The following is a 20,668-nucleotide window of genomic DNA, read 5'->3' as shown; positions in this document are numbered from 1 at the left end:
TATTCAATCTCGCAACTTTCAATAATGTAGTTAGCATAATTTCAAGGGTTATTTGCCTGCAAGTTTCAATTTTATACTACTATTTATTTTTGCAATTAAATTTAAATTTTTTTACTTAAATTTGATATTCATTTTGATTAAAATATAGCATGAAAATTGACATTTGATGAATTTGAAGATTGTGATCAAATCCAACACAAGTAGAACTGTAGAAGCAAAAGAATTTACAAGAAACAAAACAATAGCAAACCACAACCAAATCGGTATTCAACCATTTGTAACTTTGTCAAAAACCCACCTCGAGATGAGACACACAAACCTTGCAGACATAGCAAAAATGCTTTAAACATAAACAATCAACAAACAATACTTCAACCATGTCTCTCTATTTTCATAAATTTAGGAGAGATCACAATCAAGCCATAAGTACTATCACCACTATGAGAAGTACGATGCCGAATATCACCAGCAGTAAGCAAGTCTGCAAAATGGAGAAGAGAATACTTCAAATATCACAACAGTGCAATGAATTAAGACGAAAGCCTATTAGAAACAGCAAAAGACTATCAGGAACCTTTAAAGTTTAAACTAGCAGTGTAATTTAACCGAAGCTAGCCAAACAGGCAATTTCATTTCTATCAGAACTAATAGCAGGTGAAAATATTGTCACGGAAATATGGGAAATGGAAACAGTTGAATGTTAACTGAAATATAATCTAGCATGGAGCAACATAAACTATAGCATGTTTCATTCTAATTCATCTGCAACTGTACACGGCAGAGCAAGTGGTGCACCCTTTGATCCACGACTATTCCATTCCAAGAGGTGAAATAAACATTCGAATGTTTTTAAAGCTCCATATTTATTTTGCACACAAGTTACTCAAAAGTCAACTTTTTGGCTACAGTTATGTACCATTTTTACCATTTATACACCAGGCTCAAGATCTGCATAAAACTTCATTATACTTTCCCGGCGCACAATGTCTGTTCGTACACAAAACTCACCAGGGATGAATTTGATTTCTGCATCTTAGCTGCTTTGAGAAGTTGGGATTTTCCTTGTCCAGTGGCTGCGTGAGCACCCTCAATGTGGGAGCCAATATCATCTACATGTACAAAAAATTCTTATGCTAGGTCTGTTAAATGAGAAAAGCAATGTTAATACCAAGTAAATTACTTGCCTATCATAGTTCCTTGTTCGTGAACAAGTACCGCAAGGTCTTTGAAAATCTCATTTACTTCACCAATTTGATGTTGTATTTCTTCTATTCCTTGTTCTCTTTCCTCTATGATGGCCTCATTGAATGAAATCTCATTGTCCAATAGCACAACCTCCTGCCTGCCAGTTAACCAGTAAGAAATGAGCAAACAAAACTTAAGAAAAATGGGATCTGAGCACAATTTCCCACAAAAGGGGTGATGTGAGTGTTGTTATATATTCAAAATCTTGATAAGTTTAAATGGTTGTCTGAAGAAATTTCAAAATCTCCACTGCAAAAAATTCTGGCAGGCAACAAATTTAGAAGTGTAGAAAGATGGAAACAGGAAAAAGGACAAATAAAGCAGACTAAAGGATTGTGAGGGTGTTTTGTGCAACCATTCAACTCAACAAAAAACAGGTGTGGACAAGATACATGTGTCCTCAGCAGAGTTTTCAGATATATTAAGTGGGCTGTCTTTTGACAAAAGAGGATGCTTTTTAGGAGACTAGAAAGGGAAGTAGCATTAAATTGGTGTAGAAGATAAGTATTGGTTAAGAGAATCCAGGTTGGTTCACCAGGTAAATGACAATCACATTAAGACATTAAATAGTACTAGTAGTACTATATTACAAACTTTGTGCATGCCACACATTTTGCAGGATATACCTATCCCACAAGATTCTGGAAGGCAAAGGCTAACTAGAAAAAAGACGTAAATGTGATGTTCATGCAATGAGTACAAAAAAGTTTGGTCTTCATTGAACATTAAAAAGTAATAAAATAAAATATACTATAAAAATTAAGTAAATAACTATGTCCTATTGTTTTCATTTTATTGACCTTTTTTATGAATATTGTTTTCATCAACATAGAAATGTGTCATAATTAAAATATTTTTTCGACATACCTTCTAGATTCCAAAAGCTGAGATCGTTGTTCTGGGGTCTTATCTGCTCCTACGCCCATATCACTAGCTGAGTAGCTGCAGGAGATGATTATTTCAAAAGATAGGCCACAGAAACTGTTGAACTAACTACACCACAATGATACTTTTGACAAGTATAAGACACAAAGTATCTATGATATAATGAACTACTAACATAAACAGACTACATTTTATCTACAAGGGAGGGACAGCGAGTTTGACCTTACTTACATTTTACATATACAAGCCTATTTATACAAAACTAAGTCAGCTAACTATCAATCAACTATCATTTTGTTAATGTCGGTAGATTTGCATATTCTTTTTAAGTGGATTCCCATCATCCAAAAACGTTTGGGTTTTATTTGGTGTTCGGATAATTCTTCTTGGTCTTGTGCTTTCCCTCCTCAACTGTTGTCTTGTCTCTCAATGCTTCTTTCGTTTATCTAGGATCTGACAGAAACATTACTTGTGAAAGTCACTGAGTTGATGCTTCAAACAACCTCGCATCACATGTCCTTTTTGTAGCTCATTATTAGCTCAGTGTGGTCGTGCTCCCCTTAACTGGGATGACCTCCGTTGTCTTTTTTCTCATCCCCATGTTTGTTTCTGACTCTTACTCACTGAATCTTGCAGCTCATTTATTTTGATTTGCATGTCCTCTCTGCTAAAGAGATCTTGGCTCATCATCTTTAATTGTTACTTTTGACATATTCTCCTCCGACACTTGGCAGGTAGTCATCCTTGAGTCGCAATAAATAGACCCTAGACCTCAAGTCTAAAACCATGGGTGAAAAATGTTCTCATTCTCTTTTCATTAATCTCTACTCTAGTTATTAGATTCCTCACATAAAGCTCTAAATTTAGAGTGGTATTAACGTATATGTGGTTGTAGAAGCAGCCAAATTTACCGTGCTCAATTTTTGTGAGCAAGTTTTCTCATAGTCACAATCCCCGATTGTGTTTTCCATACAAAAAGATCTTCAATCATTTGAATGACATACACTGACTTCTGAAAAATGCCCTATAAATTATAATAGAGCACAACAATCCTAGGTCTGATATAGACAGCAAAGTACTGTATATGTTTAGACAAAGATAAATGTAACCAAAGTAATATTCTAGGTCAGCTAAGTTAGCTAACTAGCAATAGAAATACAATAGGTTTTAATGCTTGTTATTTTATGAATTGTTATCCAGAATTTTCTTGGTTTATTCGATATGGCTGGCAAGTTATAATGAATCTCCAACAGAAACAGGCTTAATTATCGACAAATCATGTCTAACTTTAGAAAATCAATGCCAAAATAAGGACCAAGTTCTTTTAAAAGAATCATATACTGTATTACCTAGAAGGAAGATCTGATTGAGAAATAAAGGGAGTATAAGCAGTTTCTCTCTCAGCTGCAAGCCGCTGCGCCTTTTGAAACTCCTTCAGTACTGCTTGAAAGTCTTTCGCAAGTTTTGCATCCGTGATTTTCTTGCTTGCCTGCAGGTAGAAGAATGGAAATTGGCAATTATGAAGGTGACAAGTAACACAAGCGATGAGATACAAAGATCCAAACTCTGCCAAATCGACAGTTAGGAGAAAGGAAGAAGCTTACACTGGCTTCAACATGATGGTCTAGTTCACTAGCTTGTTTAAGTTTATCTGAGGTATCCTTCACCAGCTGCCCAATATGTAGACGAGTTTTGCGCCTGCATTTGAGTAAAAGCATAAGAACACCCAAAAACCAGAATATTGAATCACAATGCAAGGATAGATAAAGAATGCATGTGGTATCTTGAGGGTAAATAGCTTCCTTACAGAATGACAACTGCTTAATGCCTGCACAACTTTTAACTTTTGGAAGACCAGAAGATAAAGGATTAACCTAAATAAAAGGAGTCTTATGTTTTATTCATCTCATTTTCAAAAGAAAGAAAAATATATATACACCTCCCTATTTAACGCATATCTACTCCCCAAAATTATTTACAATCATTACCAAAAGATAACCAAACATGCATCACATTCCCCAAAATGTGATTTACCAAAATATCTGACAGAAGCACCCAACAATACATACATTCCCGGAGGCTTCAGGAGAAATCACTTGGATTGGAGGTAAATACATCTTGTTAGTTAAGATATGATCAAGGCAAAAGGCCAATTGAGGGGCAGTTGAAATGTGTTGGATTCCTATCTAATTACATGCTAATTATGCCCAATAGTCCATTACTTAGAATTTAGAAATTGAATTTATTGGCTCAGTGTCAAACATGTTGAATCTACTTTTTCCCAATTTCATGATTGGATTTGCAACAAAATATGCCTAATTCTAATAGATAATCAACCAACAACAGCTCAATCTCAGAAATTCAAATACGAGCACTAATCATAATACAAACTTCTGTGACCTCTCCCAATTTCAATACAGAAAACGAAAATAAAAACGAACAGCTTTTCACGGAGATCCGGTGTGTCCTTGGGGGTTCCGAGGGTATTAACCAGACGCTGGAATGTGGAAACTGCCGTGTTGATCTGAAAAATTCCAGAAGCGACCGCCTGCGTCGGGTCCTGCTTGCCATTGGCGTACCCCCTTTGCAATCCGTTTCCACGACCCGCTTCCAGATCTTGAAAACTCATCTTTCCCCTCCCTTATTTATATTTCTTGCAGCAATTGAAACTATACGTCACTCCTGAACAGTATAATCAAACCCGCCCGGCGTACCAGAATCCTCTCACTGTAGCCCTAGATAACAGAGGATTACCGATTACTTTTTTCTAAAATTCAGGGCTTTTGAGGAACAAAACAAAACCCTAGGGGCAGGGTTTGGGGAATTTCGCAGGGAAACTCTGCAATTCTTGGAGAAACGTAGAGAAGCGGGATTTTAGGGGAGAATATGAACAGATTGCGGAAGGAAGAAAAAATAAGTTTGGCCTGGCTCTGCTTTGCAATTATCAAATTGCGGGAGAAGAGAGAGAGAGAGGCAACGACAGAATGATTTGCAATTTGCAATTTGCAATTTGCAGGCTTTCCTTTGTAGTTGAGACACGTGGATCATGGAAGATAGTTGGCAGCGGGTCACTCGCACGGATAAATAAATAGTGTATATAATTGAGAAAAGACACTTGTTTTAAAAAAAACACTAGTAAATTAACAATAATAGTTTTAAGTATTATGTTTAAGTGTTTTTTAACCCTTGAGAAATGAAAACATTATATGAAGGTGTTGACTTTTCCTGATGTTGTGTGATGACTTTTCGTTAATGTTGTGTGATTAGACATGCCCATGGTTCGTAAACCGGCTATTCCGATTTGGAACCGAGAAATGTGGAACCGGAACTGAACCGTGAGGCTATTTCACGGTTCCGGTTCCGGTTCGAAAACCGGCGGTTCCCAGTGATTTTTTACGGTTTTTCACGGTTCCGAACCGCCGGTTTCCGGCGGTTTTTTGCGGTTCCGGCTAGATTTCACAGTTTTCCGACGGTTTTTCACGGTTTCGGTTTGGAACCGTCCTGAACCGGTGGTTCCGGCACGGTTTCGGTCCAAAAATTTTGGAACCGGAACCGGCCCGTGATTCAAAATATGGCAGTTCCGGTTCAAGAAAAAAGTCACGGTTCCGCTGTTAACCGCCGGAACCAAATACCTTGGGCATCTCTATGTGTGATGGACTGATGGCCAACCCAAAAGGTGTCATGATTAATGACCCCAGCTGGATTTTAGCAATTTGGTTTTGGTTTCTATGCCTAAGATTTGTTTTTACTAATTGGATTTTGTGTTAGCAAATTGCATTCTATCAATGCATTTTGTTTATTGTTTATTAGATTTGGTTATGTGGAATTTGGTTACTTGGATTCCAACGACTGAACGACTCATTTGGTCAAAAGTATAGCGATTGATCTTAACTAATGCATTCAATTGGAGGCTGATTCACGATTAAAGTTTGTTAATCTTGTATCGTACTTCCTCCGTTCCTTGTTAATAAAGATATTTCTTTGGGCATCACCACATCAAGATTAAGAATAGTGTTAAGTGAATGGTGAATAAAGTAAGAGAGAGTGTTGTTTTTTGCTAAAATAACATTTTTATAATTAATTAGTATATATAATAATATCATACTAGTATTTTTTATTTTGATTTTTTTACTTTCTAAAAGTTTAAAAAAAAAGAAAGCAAAAGAAGATTTGACATAAATTGATTGAAAAAGTAAAGTAAAAATTATCATTTTAGACAATTATATTATAATATCAAGCCAAAGACTACATAGAAATAGAAAAAAACATCAAAGTATCCAAATATCCTATTTTTATGAATGGACAAAATTGCATTCCAGTCATAAAATTGCATTGGAGGGTATTTTCACCCAAAAATCACCATGAATAGTGAAAAGTACCTCTAACATGATTATAGCAAAATTTAGGGATAATGAATGATAGTATTTTTAAAATCCAATGAAGGCTAATAAAATAAATTTATAGTCCAAGGACCATTTGTGTAGCTCACTCTTATGTGAAATCCACGGGTGTTTAATTGGCACCAAAATGAAATATATTTCTAGTTTTTAAACGTCGTTCAGTTTGCAAAATCTTTTTACTTCTTCCTCTTCTAAAATCTTTTCATTTTCCTCAATAATTATATGAAGTGGGTATTCAATTTATCTTTCAATTTTTCCTCTTCCAAAATCATTTCAATTCCCACAATAAATATATGAAGTGAATATTCAATTTATCTTTTAGAACCTTTTCACTTCCACTTCTCTTACTTATTACAAAAGTAAAAATTTGATTTTATTATTTATTTTATTAAAATATTCAAAGTGGCATTTTTATTATTATCTTCAAAACTCTCATTTTATATATGTATAAATACAGCTAAAAATAAGGAAGGTATAAAAATCTTTTATTTAAAATACAGAATTTACATTTTTATTCAAATTCATCATTTTTAATTTGTTCCGTTACATTTGGATTTTGAAATCATGTAACCCATATTAGTTTTTTATTATCATTTAAAATATCTAAATTTAAAGATCCCGTTGTAATGGTCTCGATGCTAAAATATTTGGTCTGTATTACCACTTTATTGTCTGACCAACTCACACACACTTCATATTTCTTCCCTGTGTCTATCTCAAGAGAGTATGCAATGGATAGTAGTATACAAATAATGACCATGTCACAACTAGTCGACTACATTACAAATGCAATTAAAATCGGCGAGTTTCATCGAATTGGCACTCCACCCTCTCATGTCTGAACCCTTTTAGCAATTATTCCTCTTATTGCTTTTAACACTACGCTCCATACAACTATTATAAGTATATTTATGGAGTATACAGTTATGTTTTTTTTACTAGTATACTTCTTCTGTCCCATTAGAAATGAAACGTTTTCCTTTTTGGGTTGACCCAATAAAAATGAAACGTTTTCTAAAATGGAAACAACATTATCTCTACTCTTTCTTCTCTCTTACTTTACTCTCTTTATGTCCCATGAGAAATGAAACGTTTTTCTTTTTGAGTTGACCCAATTAAAATGAAACGTTTTCTAAAATGAAAACAACACTATCTTTACTTTTTCTTCTCTCCTACTTTACTCTCTATTCATTAACTAATAAAACAACATTGCATAAAATCTCGTGCCGGAAACTAAATGTTATATATTTATTGGAACTAGGGGAGTACTAATTAAGGAACTAAATAGTATTACAAAATCAACTAAACTAAACTAATCCTATATAATTACACCAAATGAATGAATAATAGTCCTCCATAAATATGAGAACAAATTAAAGACAAGGGCGTGGGGGCAATTAAACATGTAGAACGCATAACAATGTAGACGGAGACGTCCATGTGGATGGATACGCACATTTTCGCCAATTTAAAAAAATATATTCGGATTTGACGATTTTTTATATTCAGATTTTATTTTAAATAATCCCATTGGCGTTCGAACCAATAATAAAAGGCAAGTTTAGAGAGAGAAAAGAAACAACCAAATTTTGATCTACAATTCAATTCAGCTTCCGTCACCTCAAAACTTTTCTACTCTACTTCCACGTTTTTCTTCTCATTTCTTCCTATCTTCTATATCTCTCTTCCACCACCACCACCACCACCACCACTACCACTATGTCGGTGAGTTCGCGCATCAGCTTTCTCCTGCTATTTTTCTGTTTCTTAATAGTTGCTTGCATTTCGTATGTGGTTATTTCTGCTGGATTGTTTGTAGAATCAGTTTATCTGTTTGTTTCTGGTTTCGGTGCGATATGTAAATCAGGTGCTGATATTAGTGAGGTGTTCAGTGAAAGTCCTTTTTATGTAATTGTGGTTGGATTTGGATAAATTTGTTGTGATTACGGTTGTATTTTAGATTCATTTTAAGTCACTTGATATGGCTGGATCTGGTGATAGTAACTTCGTCCCTCTAGGGAACTGATGCGGCCGTCATTTGGCTCAAATGGACTAATTAGGATATTAGGTGTGCCCGCCCAAATTATTGTTGTGAATTGCCCTTTATTGGCTAGGTTCCCTTTTCTATATCCTTTTTGACATTTGTACATAGCCATAGTTGTATAGGGCAGACAAGCAAGGAAAACACTCTTTATTGGACGTCAGAATCTGGGATGTGTTGCTACTTTTAGGGTTTGATGAACATGAATGTCCAATTATCTTTTTTCAGGGATGGATACTCTAGCAGAGAAATGTTTAGATTCTGAATTACATTCAGAGACTAGTGCTCGTTCTAGTATTGCCTCCATACCAGCCTTGGTTAATGATTCATTTTGATTTTAGACAACTGCTAAGGGGATGTTCTAATATTTTTTCTCCATTGTGCTGTGAAGGACTATTGAGAATCATCACTAATTATAATTTTGGTTTTAGTTGATAACTAACAGTTGAACATATCCTCTAATTTTATCTCCCAGTGTGTCAATTTTGGGTTGCTCACTTGTGCAAATGTAAGATTTGCTTCACAATAGCATTGAAAATTATATTACTATTAATGACAGCCACCAATTATGTTAATGTGGTAGAAACAATCATGTAAGCTGTATTAAAAGTAAGAACAATATATTTCACAAGATACATTAATGCATCCATATAGGATACTTCAAATCTTGAGCAGGAGCTAAGCATTGGGTGATTGACAAAAATGTACTGTATATGCAAAAAATACACTAATGTTTTGAACTACGTTTCCATGCTGTAGCTTTTGCTTTATACGAACTAGTGCTTCATCAGAATGCCCTGTACTTCTATAGGGGACCCAGGACAAAATTTTACCACTCAAAATTTAAAAAAAAACTGACAATAGTTCATAAATGATTTTGGGTTTTCAGTTAGTGCCATAGATGTAATGCATATGGAGTAATATTTTTTGTATTACTGCTCGTTACTGTTGTTTGTCATCAGCTGAAGATGGTTTGTAGTATATAAAAATTAAAAACTATTGCTTCCTATCATTAAGATACTGGGAGTAAAGTATTCCATGAACTCTGAGTAGGTAAACAGTTTTTAAAATGATTGACCAAACATTCATGTATAATCCACAATGAACTGCTCAAATAAGTCTATGTTAATGTCGAAAGACCATGTGGCCACTGGTTTATAAGCCATTGCATTGATGATAAATATTTATAAAAAGAATATTTGGATGGTCAGCTATTGGGTATTACTATCCCGCAGTCTGGAGATTACACGTATCTCTTACACAATTTCACTAATATGGTTGACTTTTTTTATTGTCCCAGGTAAAAACCGTCAAGGTCAGCAATCTTTCTCTGGGAGCATCAGAGCGTGATGTTCAAGAGTTCTTTTCATTTTCTGGTGATATTGAATATGTCGAGATGCGAAGGTTACATTAGTTTAATCTTGTGATTTCATATCCTCTATGCATGCATTGTTCAAATGTGGTAGACAAGTGCTCATATGACTTAAATGTCCTACTCTTATGTAGTGATACTGCACGATCTCAAATTGCATTTGTTACCTTCAAGGATGTGCAGGGAGCTGAGACTGCTATCCTTCTTTCGGTGATTTCCTCTCCCCCCTCTCCCTGTTTGTTATCTTTGTACTTTCTCTACATTTCCATAATGCTGTATCTATAGATAATAGATTCTAGACTTACCAGTAACCACCAACTTCGGACTAAGCTGTTTTATCCCATAGGTTCTTCCACAATCATGCCATTTTTGTTTATCTTATTTCTTTTTTATCAGGGCGCAACAATTATAGACACGACTGTGGAAATTAATCCAGAGCCAGATTACAAGCTTCCTGCTTGTTCACAACCTCAGGTAATGACGAATGCATTTGCAGGCTGTGTACTTTGCAACTACATTATATAACTAAACCTCCCATAAATAGAAGCAATCGGACAAAAAGACTGGAGGAGGTTCTGAATCCGCCTTGCAAAAGGCAGAGGACGTTGTGAGCAGCATGCTTGCTAAGGGTTTCATCTTAGGTAAGGATGCTGTTAACAAAGCAAAATCTTTTGATGAGAAGCACCAATTGACCTCCACAGCAAGTGCCAAAGTTTCGTCAATAGACAAAAAGATTGGGCTAACTGAGAAGATATCGATTGGAACTTCCATTGTGAATGATAAAGTGCGGGAAGTCGATGAGAAACTACACGTTTCTGAGAAAGCAAAATCAGCATTAGCAGCTGCTGAGCAAACTGTCAGCAATGCTGGATCTGCTATTATGAAGAACAGATATGTTCTCACCGGCACTACATGGGTAACCGGGGCTTTCAGCAAAGTCACCAAGGCGGCTGGGGAAGTTGGGCAAAAGACAAAGGAGAAAGTTGGGATTGTTGAAGATGAGCAGAGAAGGAAAATGGTGGATGACTTTGCTGAGGTTCATTTATCAGAGTCATCTGATTCAGCAGATCATCCTTCCAAGCCTGCTCCGGTACAAGGTTTGGTTCTCTGATTTACGGCCTCGTAAACTCTTTCAAAGATCCTTGTTTGGGCACCTGGTTTCTGATTCTGATAATAGGTTGAAATGGTGATCTCCTTGAAGGATGTTGCTTCATTTTATATGTTGAAACTTTGTCAGTGTCTTGTTTGTTGATTTACATATTATATTATACATCAAGCCAAAAACTGTAAACATTAATAGTTGGTGGATGGACTAGTTGTTGATTATTGAATTCATTTGTTGGTTTATTTTTTCTTCTTGGAATTTATTTGTTGGTTGTGATTTTTGGTGCAATTTAACCCACTTTATAAAGCTTTGTTAAGGGTGTTCCCCTCTAGGACTTATTTAATTGATTGTTTGACTTGTGTCACATAACTTGCTTAATTGTGCTTAAATTTGTTTGCTATCGCGTTGTATATTTTTGTTCCCATGCGTCTATTATAACACTAATAATTTAGAATTAAAATATCAAATTAATGCGTGTTGGATAACTAAAATAGTGACTTGTAGTTCTAGTTCTAGTACTATATGATAATCATAATATTTTTGAATGAGAAATACATATAATTTCGTTTCATCCACGACTCTCGAACATATCTACTTATTTAGGATGGTAGTTACATCTTACATGATATAAGCGGGTAATGAAATGAGATTTAACAATGGAAATAGCATGTACATGAGTCATCACGTGTCAATTTTCTTTGCTCGCACATTCATCCATCCTATAGAATGGTCCTAATCTTGGCACAGTCACTTTTTAATTCTAGTAGTAGTAGTATTTTATTGGGTATAATATAAAAACATACTCCTTCCATCCGTCCACTTTTTACAGTAGTGGTGAAGCTTCAACAATTTGATATCGTTGATTGTAGTGGTTCACGCTGCAATCAATGAGGATGTTCAATCACCAAACCCATCTAAAAACGAATCCCCTAATCCCCGAAAGTTTGTCACATATTTTCAATTCTGTGTATCTTATAAAGTTTGTTACATTTCACTTTTTATCATTTTGGTAGTATGTTCACTCATATTTTATTATAAAACTAGTATTACTCTCGTGCTATGCACGAACTAAAATATTTTCAAAACAATAATTAAAATTATAAATTAATCAAATAAAATAAAAAACAATGCTATACATGACACATTGTATTTATTCCAAAATGTAGTACTCCATATGACATCAAAAATAATTATGCACTGGAAAAAATCACTTATTAAATAAACTCATGGATATTAATTGAAATATTTCGGATACCTAACACAAATTATAAACACATCAAAAATATATTATTTTGCTTTTAATTAATTGATAACTAAATATGTCTTTACTTTTAAGTTAATCACCAATCCATCAATAATATACTCCTACAATTTTGTACCTAAAATACATAATACAAAAAAACTAGTATCAACACAATTTTTAGTCATCTACAGTATAAGATAAAACTCATTATGATGTTGGACTTGGAAACAAAAATATTTAAGCTCCAAGAATCTTATTTGTTCATTTCTCCTCCAACAATCAACAACCTAATGATATAAATACAATCTCTAGGGTTAGAATAATAAGAAATCGGCGCCCCTACATTCTCCCCGCTTTTCTCTATGCTTCCTTCACACTGCTTTTGTAGCACTCAAATAAACAAAGCTTGGTGTATGTGCTGACCTGGTGAATTTGGTAATTTTCACAATTACATTGGAATTTATAGAAGATCTTTATAGCTTTTGGTATTCTTCCCATAGTGACTTTTAGTATGTCCACTATTAAAACTTAAATCAATAGTAGTAATTGTTTAGACCTTTCAAATAATGTCTGATTGATTAAATTGACCTTTTAAATAATGTAACGTTAGCTTAATTAGGATTATGATAATTTTCTGAAACGGCCAATGAAGATGGACAAATTTATTAACAAAAACCAATTCTATTAAATTTTTATTTTTTTATATTAAAATGACAGTTTTGTAAATAACACCAAAACTCCCCCTTTATATATGTATAGATTAATATTTAAAAATAAGATCTACATTCTACTAACTTTTTCAACCAACTTTCTATTATTATTACATTTCTTAAAAGATAATTATATCACTCAGTCATAATATCAATCAAGTATTAGTAATAGTCGCTAATTACCTCAGCTTTTTCCTGTTTAATTCAGCTCAAACAGAAATTAAGGGCAAAAGTTTTGGGTGTGCAAACAGTTAATTAGACTAAATATTGGTGCAAAGCTTGTGTTGTTTATATTACAAAGTTTAACTGCACTACGAGGCTCTCCTACTGAGTAACGGTCCTATTACAGCTGTTTTCCATTTTCAAACCTTCTTTATAATTATATCTCGCCTCCCTCTCTATTTTTTTCCCCTACATAATACTCCATATAAACATCAAAATCATAGCCTACGCTTTCCATTAAAATAATTCCCCAATCTTCGCCATGACGATTAGATATGGCTTCCTCATATTAAAACGAAATAATCTTAATAAAAAGAAGCTATATTTTGAGCCTAAGAAAGCTAATAAAAAGCAGTAAAAAACACTTATGCCTAATGAATACTCCTATGACGCATCACATTATTAATCACCAACCAATATGCAAAATAAAGATTCCAATCCAAACATATGAATATTATTAAACACCTACTGCTACTATTCTCTTTTTTTTTCATATAATATTGCACTCAAACTATATAGCAGCAAAGTTCATGAATTAGATATGCACATAAATAAATACACGTGTGCAAATAGTTAAAATGGCCATCAAATTCACATTAGAAATGGAGTAGAAAAATGAAAAAGAGAGAGGAAGAAGCCAGAATTGAAAGATGCCACCGACAGAAGAAGGAAAACCAAATGCTGTAACTTTGTTAGGAGGAGAAAAAGGGGCTAAAAATGGGGGATTTTGCGGTGGAGGCGGCGGTGCTTGGCCTCCTGCAGCTTCAAGTTCTTCAAGCTCCGTATGGCCAAGATATCTCCTTTTTCAATCTCCATTATTCCTTGCAATTCCGAAATGCTTTCTGTTTAAACAAATTAACAATTTCTTCAGCTTTAGAAAAACCAATCGCCAATGGAAGAAGAAATCAGATACAATGGCTACCAGCAGGGTCAGAAATGGCATTGAAGCTATTGAAGTCCGCCAAATCTGAAGCAAATAAAAAGTTAGAAAAGGAGAAGAAAATGGGATGGTGATTGAATGAGGAAGGGAGAAGTGTACCGTTTAGAGAGGGGTTGTGGGAAGAGAGGTAGAGAATGAGGAAACAGAGGAGGGTGAGAAGAGGAATGAGGTGAATGTAGGACTGAGGCATGGGGGTTTTGGGGTTGAGCTTTTTGAGCTGCTCTTGTTGTTGTTGTTGTTGTTGCTGGCATTCCTCTCCAAGAGATGATGATGATGAAGATTGGGATTCATCCTTCACGAGCTTTGACGAGGGAGAACCCAGTGACTGCCTCTGCATGTTTTAGAGAGAGAGAGAGAGAGATGCTCTTCTGCTTTTGCGTGTGTGTTGTGTGAGGAGGATTCTTTGTTTTGGTGGTTCACAATTGTTATTGGGATTTATTATTCTCTGCATTTTTCGTAGCTGGAATTCGGTCATTCATAATTAATCATCGGTTAGGTTAAATTTAATTCACCACATACTAATAAACTATATTATAATAATAATTTATAATCTTTTCTAACGTTCTAGTGAATTCATTATAAATTAAATGTAAATTAGATTTAATTCATTAAAAAGTTGTAAATCTACCCCAATATGTAAAATTACTCGTAGTTAATTCATTAAAAAGTTGTAAATCTACCCCAACTAAACAAGATTATATCTATTCAAGCTCATTTATTACTTAGCTTCTATTTTAGTTTTTTACTCATTTGAGATATTGATGGAGCATTTTTTACAAGAATTCTGATATAGTACTAGTATTTGATATCCCTATTTTCGTATACTAGTATCACAAAAATATTAGAACACACACATAAAATTAAAGATTAAATACCGAATTAGTATTAGCTAAATGAAGATGGATTAAAAGCTTTGTAAAGTCAACTTCATTATTGTTTACTTTACCGAACCTCTTTCAACGTTTATTTGGCGTGCTCTATAAGAGCATCCGATGTGGTCGGCGGACAAGCAATACCCCAGCCACAGCCTCAGCCTTGCCATATCATCAGTATTAAAAATAAATAATTAACAATCACATAAAATACGGAATTAAATTCACGTCACATATACGGGAAAATTCGATAATTTCATTTAAATTAAAAAATGTACATAATTTAACAAAATTACATAATAAAAAAATTACATAATTTAACAAAATTACATAATTAAAAAAAAACCTATCGTCATGCAGTCCTCCGTGCCCACAACTCTTCAATTAAATCCTTTTGGAGTCGAATATGAGCATCCACTTGGCGCATGTCGGCATGTGCCTGGAGGCGGCCGGCTTCATCGTGAGGTACCCCGCTTCGTACGTTGGGGGCGGCCGCGCCGTGGCTTGGACCGACTTCATTATCGTCGTTGGCCCAACTAGTCAGTTGTACACCTTCATCTTCGACAATCATGTTGTACATGATAATACAGACGTACATTATATCAGCAATGCAGTCGACATGCCACAAACGCGTTGGACCCCTAACTGCCGCCCATCGAGACTGGAGCATACCAAATGTGCGCTCCACGTCCTTGCGCGCCGACTCCTGTCGTGCCGCAAAGTAGGCCTTCCTCTGATCTGATGCGCATCGGATCGTCTTTACAACGACGGGCCACCTAGGGTATATCCCATCCGCCAAGTAGTAGCCCATATCATGTTGGTTGCCGTTGGCGACAAAACTGATGGCCGGACCGACGCCCTGGCACTGCTCGTTGAAAAGGGGCGACGAGTTGAAGACGTTGAGGTCGTTGTTCGAACCGGCTACCCCAAAATACGCATGTCAAATCCACAGCCTGTAATCAGCTACGGCCTCGAGGATCATCGTGGGATTCTTTCCCTAGTAGCCGGTCGTGTAGAACCCTTTCCAGGCAGCAGGGCAGTTCTTCCACTCCCAATGCATACAATCTATGCTGCCTAACATACCCGGGAACCCATGCTTCTCCCCGTGCATCTGCATCAGCTCCTAGCAGTCTTCGGGGGTTGGGCTTCGAAGGTATTGCTCAACCCTGACAAAAATACTTCATACATTCAAGGGCAGTCGTCTCGCCGATGTGGAGGTACTCATCCCACATGTCTGTCGCGCCTCCGTAGGCCAGCTTCCTGATTGCCGCAGTGCACTTTTGAATAGGTGTGTGGCCGGGTCTGCCAGCCGCATCGTGCCTGAAGCGGAAACACAGATATCGACGCTCCAAAGCGTCGACAATACGCATAAACAGGGCCCTGCTCATCCTAAAACGCCGCCTGAAAAGGTTGGCGTTAAACCGCGGCTCCGGTGCGAAGTAGTCTTCGTATAGCCGCTGATGTGCAGCTACGTGATCCCGGTCAATCACTGCTTGGCGGTGGACAACGGGTCGAGGTTGAGGTACCGCCGGCTGCGAGGCACGTTGTAGCAGCCGGTCTATCTCTTGGGACGTATAGGCATCCAAATGTTCGTTAAAACGCCGTTCGTACTCCTCAGCATCCCCACCACTACCACTACTACTACCACCCGCATTACTCATTTCGCGTTGTTGATCTTGTACATAAATTAAGATAGAGAGAGTACTCGTTAAAACAAGTGGTGTGAATGAAAATGTCGTGCAAATCGCGTATATATAGTGTTTCGAAAAAAATTTTAAAAAAAATTCGCTCGCCGGTTCCTTGCCGATCAGGAGGCTGCAATAGCGGCGAGCCGATCGGCGAGCGCCCGGGAATCGGCGTAGCCTCGCCGATTTGGCGCTCGCCGGCTGCAATAGTCCGGCGAGCCATTCGGCGAGCGCCAAAAATCGGCGAGCAGCCCGCTCGCCGACCACTGGAGATGCTCTAAATTTCTGAGAATAGGTTTGGATGATTCACAATATTTGTTGTCTTCTATAGTCTACAAATTTAACTTACTTTTTTCAACCAATATTTTTTTATCTGCAATAATTTTCTAGTATTGAGTACAATTATAACTCATGCACCCTATGTTTGAATGTAAACAAAATTTTCACTTTTAAATATATTCTCCTATAACGTGTGATATCCGATAATATGAACTGTTTTTTTTTTCTCTCTCTTTTAAGAACAAAAAGAGGCGTAATCAAGAAAAGTAAAACGAGGTCCCATCTATGAAGTTCCTTAGCTTATGATCGAAGCTAAATTAATTGACAATGGCACTACACTAGTGAATGCAATGCAATAGAGTGTAACTTACTTTTATTAGTGTGGGAATCAATGGACGAAATCATAGTCAAATTAAATGACGCCATGTGACTCCACATAAAATGCGCCTACTTTTCATACGTTTTTTTTATAATATACACAAAGTTACAATTATTTGATTCGATGCGTTCATTTTCCACTGATTTTTTACCAGGTTGAACATTAATTTAAAATGTGGAGTACTATAATAGTGTCACAGCAATTCCATGTATACAAAATTAACATCTTCTCGTTTTAGATGTTTTCTCTTAAAACAACGTTTGATGTGTCTAGTTCATAGGGACAAAAATAAAAGTGATCGTTAATCTAAGGGTGTACTGGTGGAGATATACATATACTCCCACCGTCCCGCAATATGAGTCTTATTTAGTTATGACACAAATTTTAAGTCTCCCAAAAGTGGATTGAATAAGCTAGTGAAATATGAGTCTCAATTATATACTAGTTTTATAATAGTAACATATGAGTGGAATAAGTTGATGAAATACGAGACCTACTTATCATTTATGATAATAGTGAAATAAGACTCTTATTGTGGGCGAACCAAAATGACAAAACATGACTCTTATTGTGGGACGGAGGGAGTACTAACTAAGGACAGTGAATGCAAACTTTATATATTGTACAAACTCCAAACTATGATCTGGACCGTTAGAAAATGTCAAACGATGACAAAATTACAGCAACAAAAAATGTCAATACAATGTCGACACAACATCAATCATTGATATTGTGTTGATATTTTTTGTTACTATAATTTTGTCATCTGTTAACATTTTTAAACAATTCAAATCATAGTTTGGACTTTGAAGTTTGTACAATATGTATAATCAGCATTCGATTAATCCCTACTAATTTATCCTTAATAAAAAAAATCATGAGAGTAACCATTGACTTTGGTGGTAATACACACAAAAAAAAGAGAGAATGTAATCATCAATTTTACAACAAATTGAAATGAGGTGGTCAGAGTTGTCACAGAATATTGATCATTGTTTCAAAAAAAAATTATCCCTAAAATATCTCATAGATTTGCATAGTGGTTGACCTAGTCCACAAACAAATTTTTTGCTGTGATGGTAGTCTAAAAGTTAAATTGCTGAAGATATATAGTATAGGTAATCTAATTTGAACATTTCTGAATGCGAATTTTGAGGTATATTTGCGGCCACGGAGAAATAAAAATGTTATATAGGAAAACTTATTGGAACCAATAATATTGCGGTCAAACATATATTTTAATATTGTGTTTTATGCAAAATATACTAATATTAAATTTACTTCAGTATGATATTGAATAATGTAAAAGTTTTTGAATTAAGCCAAATATTGTGAGAATCAAGCCATTATTGTGATTAGTTTATGTATTTGATTGATTTATGTATTACTAATTGATACAGTTACTACCTTTTTGCTATTCTTATTAACTAAATTCGTTATGTGTCATCAATTCTAGGTGTTTGATATTACCATCCTAAAATTTATACTTATTTGATTATGCATTAAGGTTCTGTTTATATTCAAGTACAATTATACATATAATAGGTTACAAATCAATTTTGAAATAGAAATCACGAATTATATATGAATGAATCATGAATTATGCGTGAAACATGATATATTCATTATGAAAGATGATGAATAAAGTATATTTCCATGAGATTCAAAGTATAAACCACGAATTCATGATGTAAGAACTAAAAATAACTTCTTTAACTATATGAAATTGATAATTTCCTTAAATATATATGTGTGTGCGAGTGAATGAACAAATTAAGAGCATCCACTGCGCTGTTCCCCCACCGTTCCATAAACTACTATTTGCGGGCCCCACTGTACTTTTTAACTTCATTCCTTAACTAAGGATCGGAACCTGCAACCCTCCGTTCCTTATCCGTTTTTTAACCGTTCCTTAAATTACTATTCATTCAATTTCATTTTTTATTTTTATTTCCAACTCAATTCAATTAAAACAAACACACTTCATTAAAAAACACACAACATAAAAAAATTACAACTTGAAATTCTAAAAAATAAAAAACACGCAATAAAAATCCTAAAAAATTAAACGTTGCATAATTTAAAATACAAATCTAAAGAAAATAAAAAAACTACTCCGCCTGCGAATCATCCCCCGAAGGCCAAGTTGTGTTGCCATATGCACAATTCCGTTCCACCAGGCCGCGTATTGGGAAGATGTTAGATGAAAATTGGAGAGGAAATGAAGTTGATTTTAGGAAGAATAGATGTTTAGTTGTGTGTGAAATGAGGATGAATTAGGAGTATTTATAGAGCAAAAAAATTTAAAAAAAAATTAAAAAAGAAAAAACGGATATAAAACGGTAATATTACCGTTTACACATTTTTAATTTTTTTTTATAAATTTGATTTTTTTTTAAAAAGATTTATTGCGTCATAAATGACCACGCCCACTCGCAGGCCGGCGAGTGGGCGTCACGCACGACGCAGGGGCGCGCCACGTCGCCGAAGCGCGTGGCGACGCAGGCCGTGCCGCGTCTCGCGACGACGGCACACGGCACGGCATGGGCACGAAACTCATGTCCGCAACGAGTCGCGCGCCCGTTTCGTTCCTCCGGCACAAAACGCGGAACGCGGACGACGCGCGTTGTGGATGCTCTAATACATCTTGGCTTAACGTTGACTTTTGAGTAGTGCTTTCATTGTCAAATTATATGCATCAGACTTTTGTATGAAGAGTCAAGATTCCATTGTCGCTCCATACTATGGTGGCATAATGACTTGGTGTGTCACACCATTAATTTCTTGACAAATTGAACTAAAAGGACTCACATGCCACATCAATTGGATATAAATTTAGCAAATTGATGGCACAAAATATAGACATCCATTTAATAATTTTATGTAAAGTGGCATAATATTAAATTTGGAAATTACCACATAATTAATTGGATTGCCATATACGGACTACGGAGTACAAGGAGTATATGTATTTGACCTCATTATATGATAATATTATACGTACATATAAAAAAGTAATCATAATGCATTTATTATGTATTGGCGTTCCATTATTTTGAGAATAATAATACTAATAAACACATAAAAAATTAATCATATTGCATTTATAATAATATGGGGATTATAGTATAATAATATTATTATATAATTGGTGTTCCATTACTCTGTGTATAATAATATTATACATGGTAAAAAATAATAAAATTTATAATTTATTATGCTAACAAAATAAGTTATAGGTCATAAATTTATGGGTAAATATTTTGTATATATATCGATATAAAACAAGA

General features: G+C 35.3%; 3 protein-coding genes across 4 annotated transcripts; 1 reads left to right on the top strand and 2 right to left on the bottom strand.

The window, feature by feature from the left end:
- Window positions 1–242: 242 nt before the first annotated feature.
- On the bottom strand, window positions 243–5,131 carry LOC121769154 (syntaxin-22-like). The gene is made up of 7 exons (XM_042165866.1): window positions 4,572–5,131; window positions 3,735–3,828; window positions 3,480–3,619; window positions 2,113–2,187; window positions 1,185–1,342; window positions 1,009–1,109; window positions 243–481 (listed from the first exon to the last, which is right to left on the bottom strand). The coding sequence occupies exons 1-7, from the start codon at window positions 4,757–4,759 to the stop codon at window positions 416–418; spliced, it is 822 nt and encodes a 273-aa protein (XP_042021800.1). The 5' UTR covers window positions 4,760–5,131; the 3' UTR covers window positions 243–415.
- Window positions 5,132–8,091: 2,960 nt separating this feature from the next.
- Window positions 8,092–11,290, top strand: LOC121769356 (binding partner of ACD11 1-like). The gene is made up of 5 exons (XM_042166135.1): window positions 8,092–8,255; window positions 9,872–9,975; window positions 10,078–10,153; window positions 10,340–10,417; window positions 10,488–11,290. The coding sequence occupies exons 1-5, from the start codon at window positions 8,250–8,252 to the stop codon at window positions 11,052–11,054; spliced, it is 831 nt and encodes a 276-aa protein (XP_042022069.1). The 5' UTR covers window positions 8,092–8,249; the 3' UTR covers window positions 11,055–11,290.
- A 2,449-nt stretch (window positions 11,291–13,739) lies between these two features.
- On the bottom strand, window positions 13,740–14,613 carry LOC121767608. Of its 2 annotated transcripts, XM_042163927.1 has the most exons (3): window positions 14,263–14,608; window positions 14,146–14,190; window positions 13,740–14,065 (listed from the first exon to the last, which is right to left on the bottom strand). In XM_042163927.1, the coding sequence occupies exons 1-3, from the start codon at window positions 14,498–14,500 to the stop codon at window positions 13,935–13,937; spliced, it is 414 nt and encodes a 137-aa protein (XP_042019861.1). In that variant the 5' UTR covers window positions 14,501–14,608; the 3' UTR covers window positions 13,740–13,934. The 2 variants fall into 2 exon arrangements, with proteins under 2 accessions (XP_042019861.1, XP_042019860.1); XM_042163926.1 differs by having other exon boundaries at window positions 14,146–14,613.
- Window positions 14,614–20,668: the final 6,055 nt, after the last annotated feature.

Source organism: Salvia splendens, chromosome 15 (genome assembly GCF_004379255.2).
Source record: "Salvia splendens isolate huo1 chromosome 15, SspV2, whole genome shotgun sequence".
In the NCBI taxonomy this organism is placed as follows: domain Eukaryota; kingdom Viridiplantae; phylum Streptophyta; class Magnoliopsida; order Lamiales; family Lamiaceae; genus Salvia; species Salvia splendens.
Note: the sequence above shows the minus strand (reverse complement) of the source record. Positions and strands in the feature narration are given on the sequence as shown.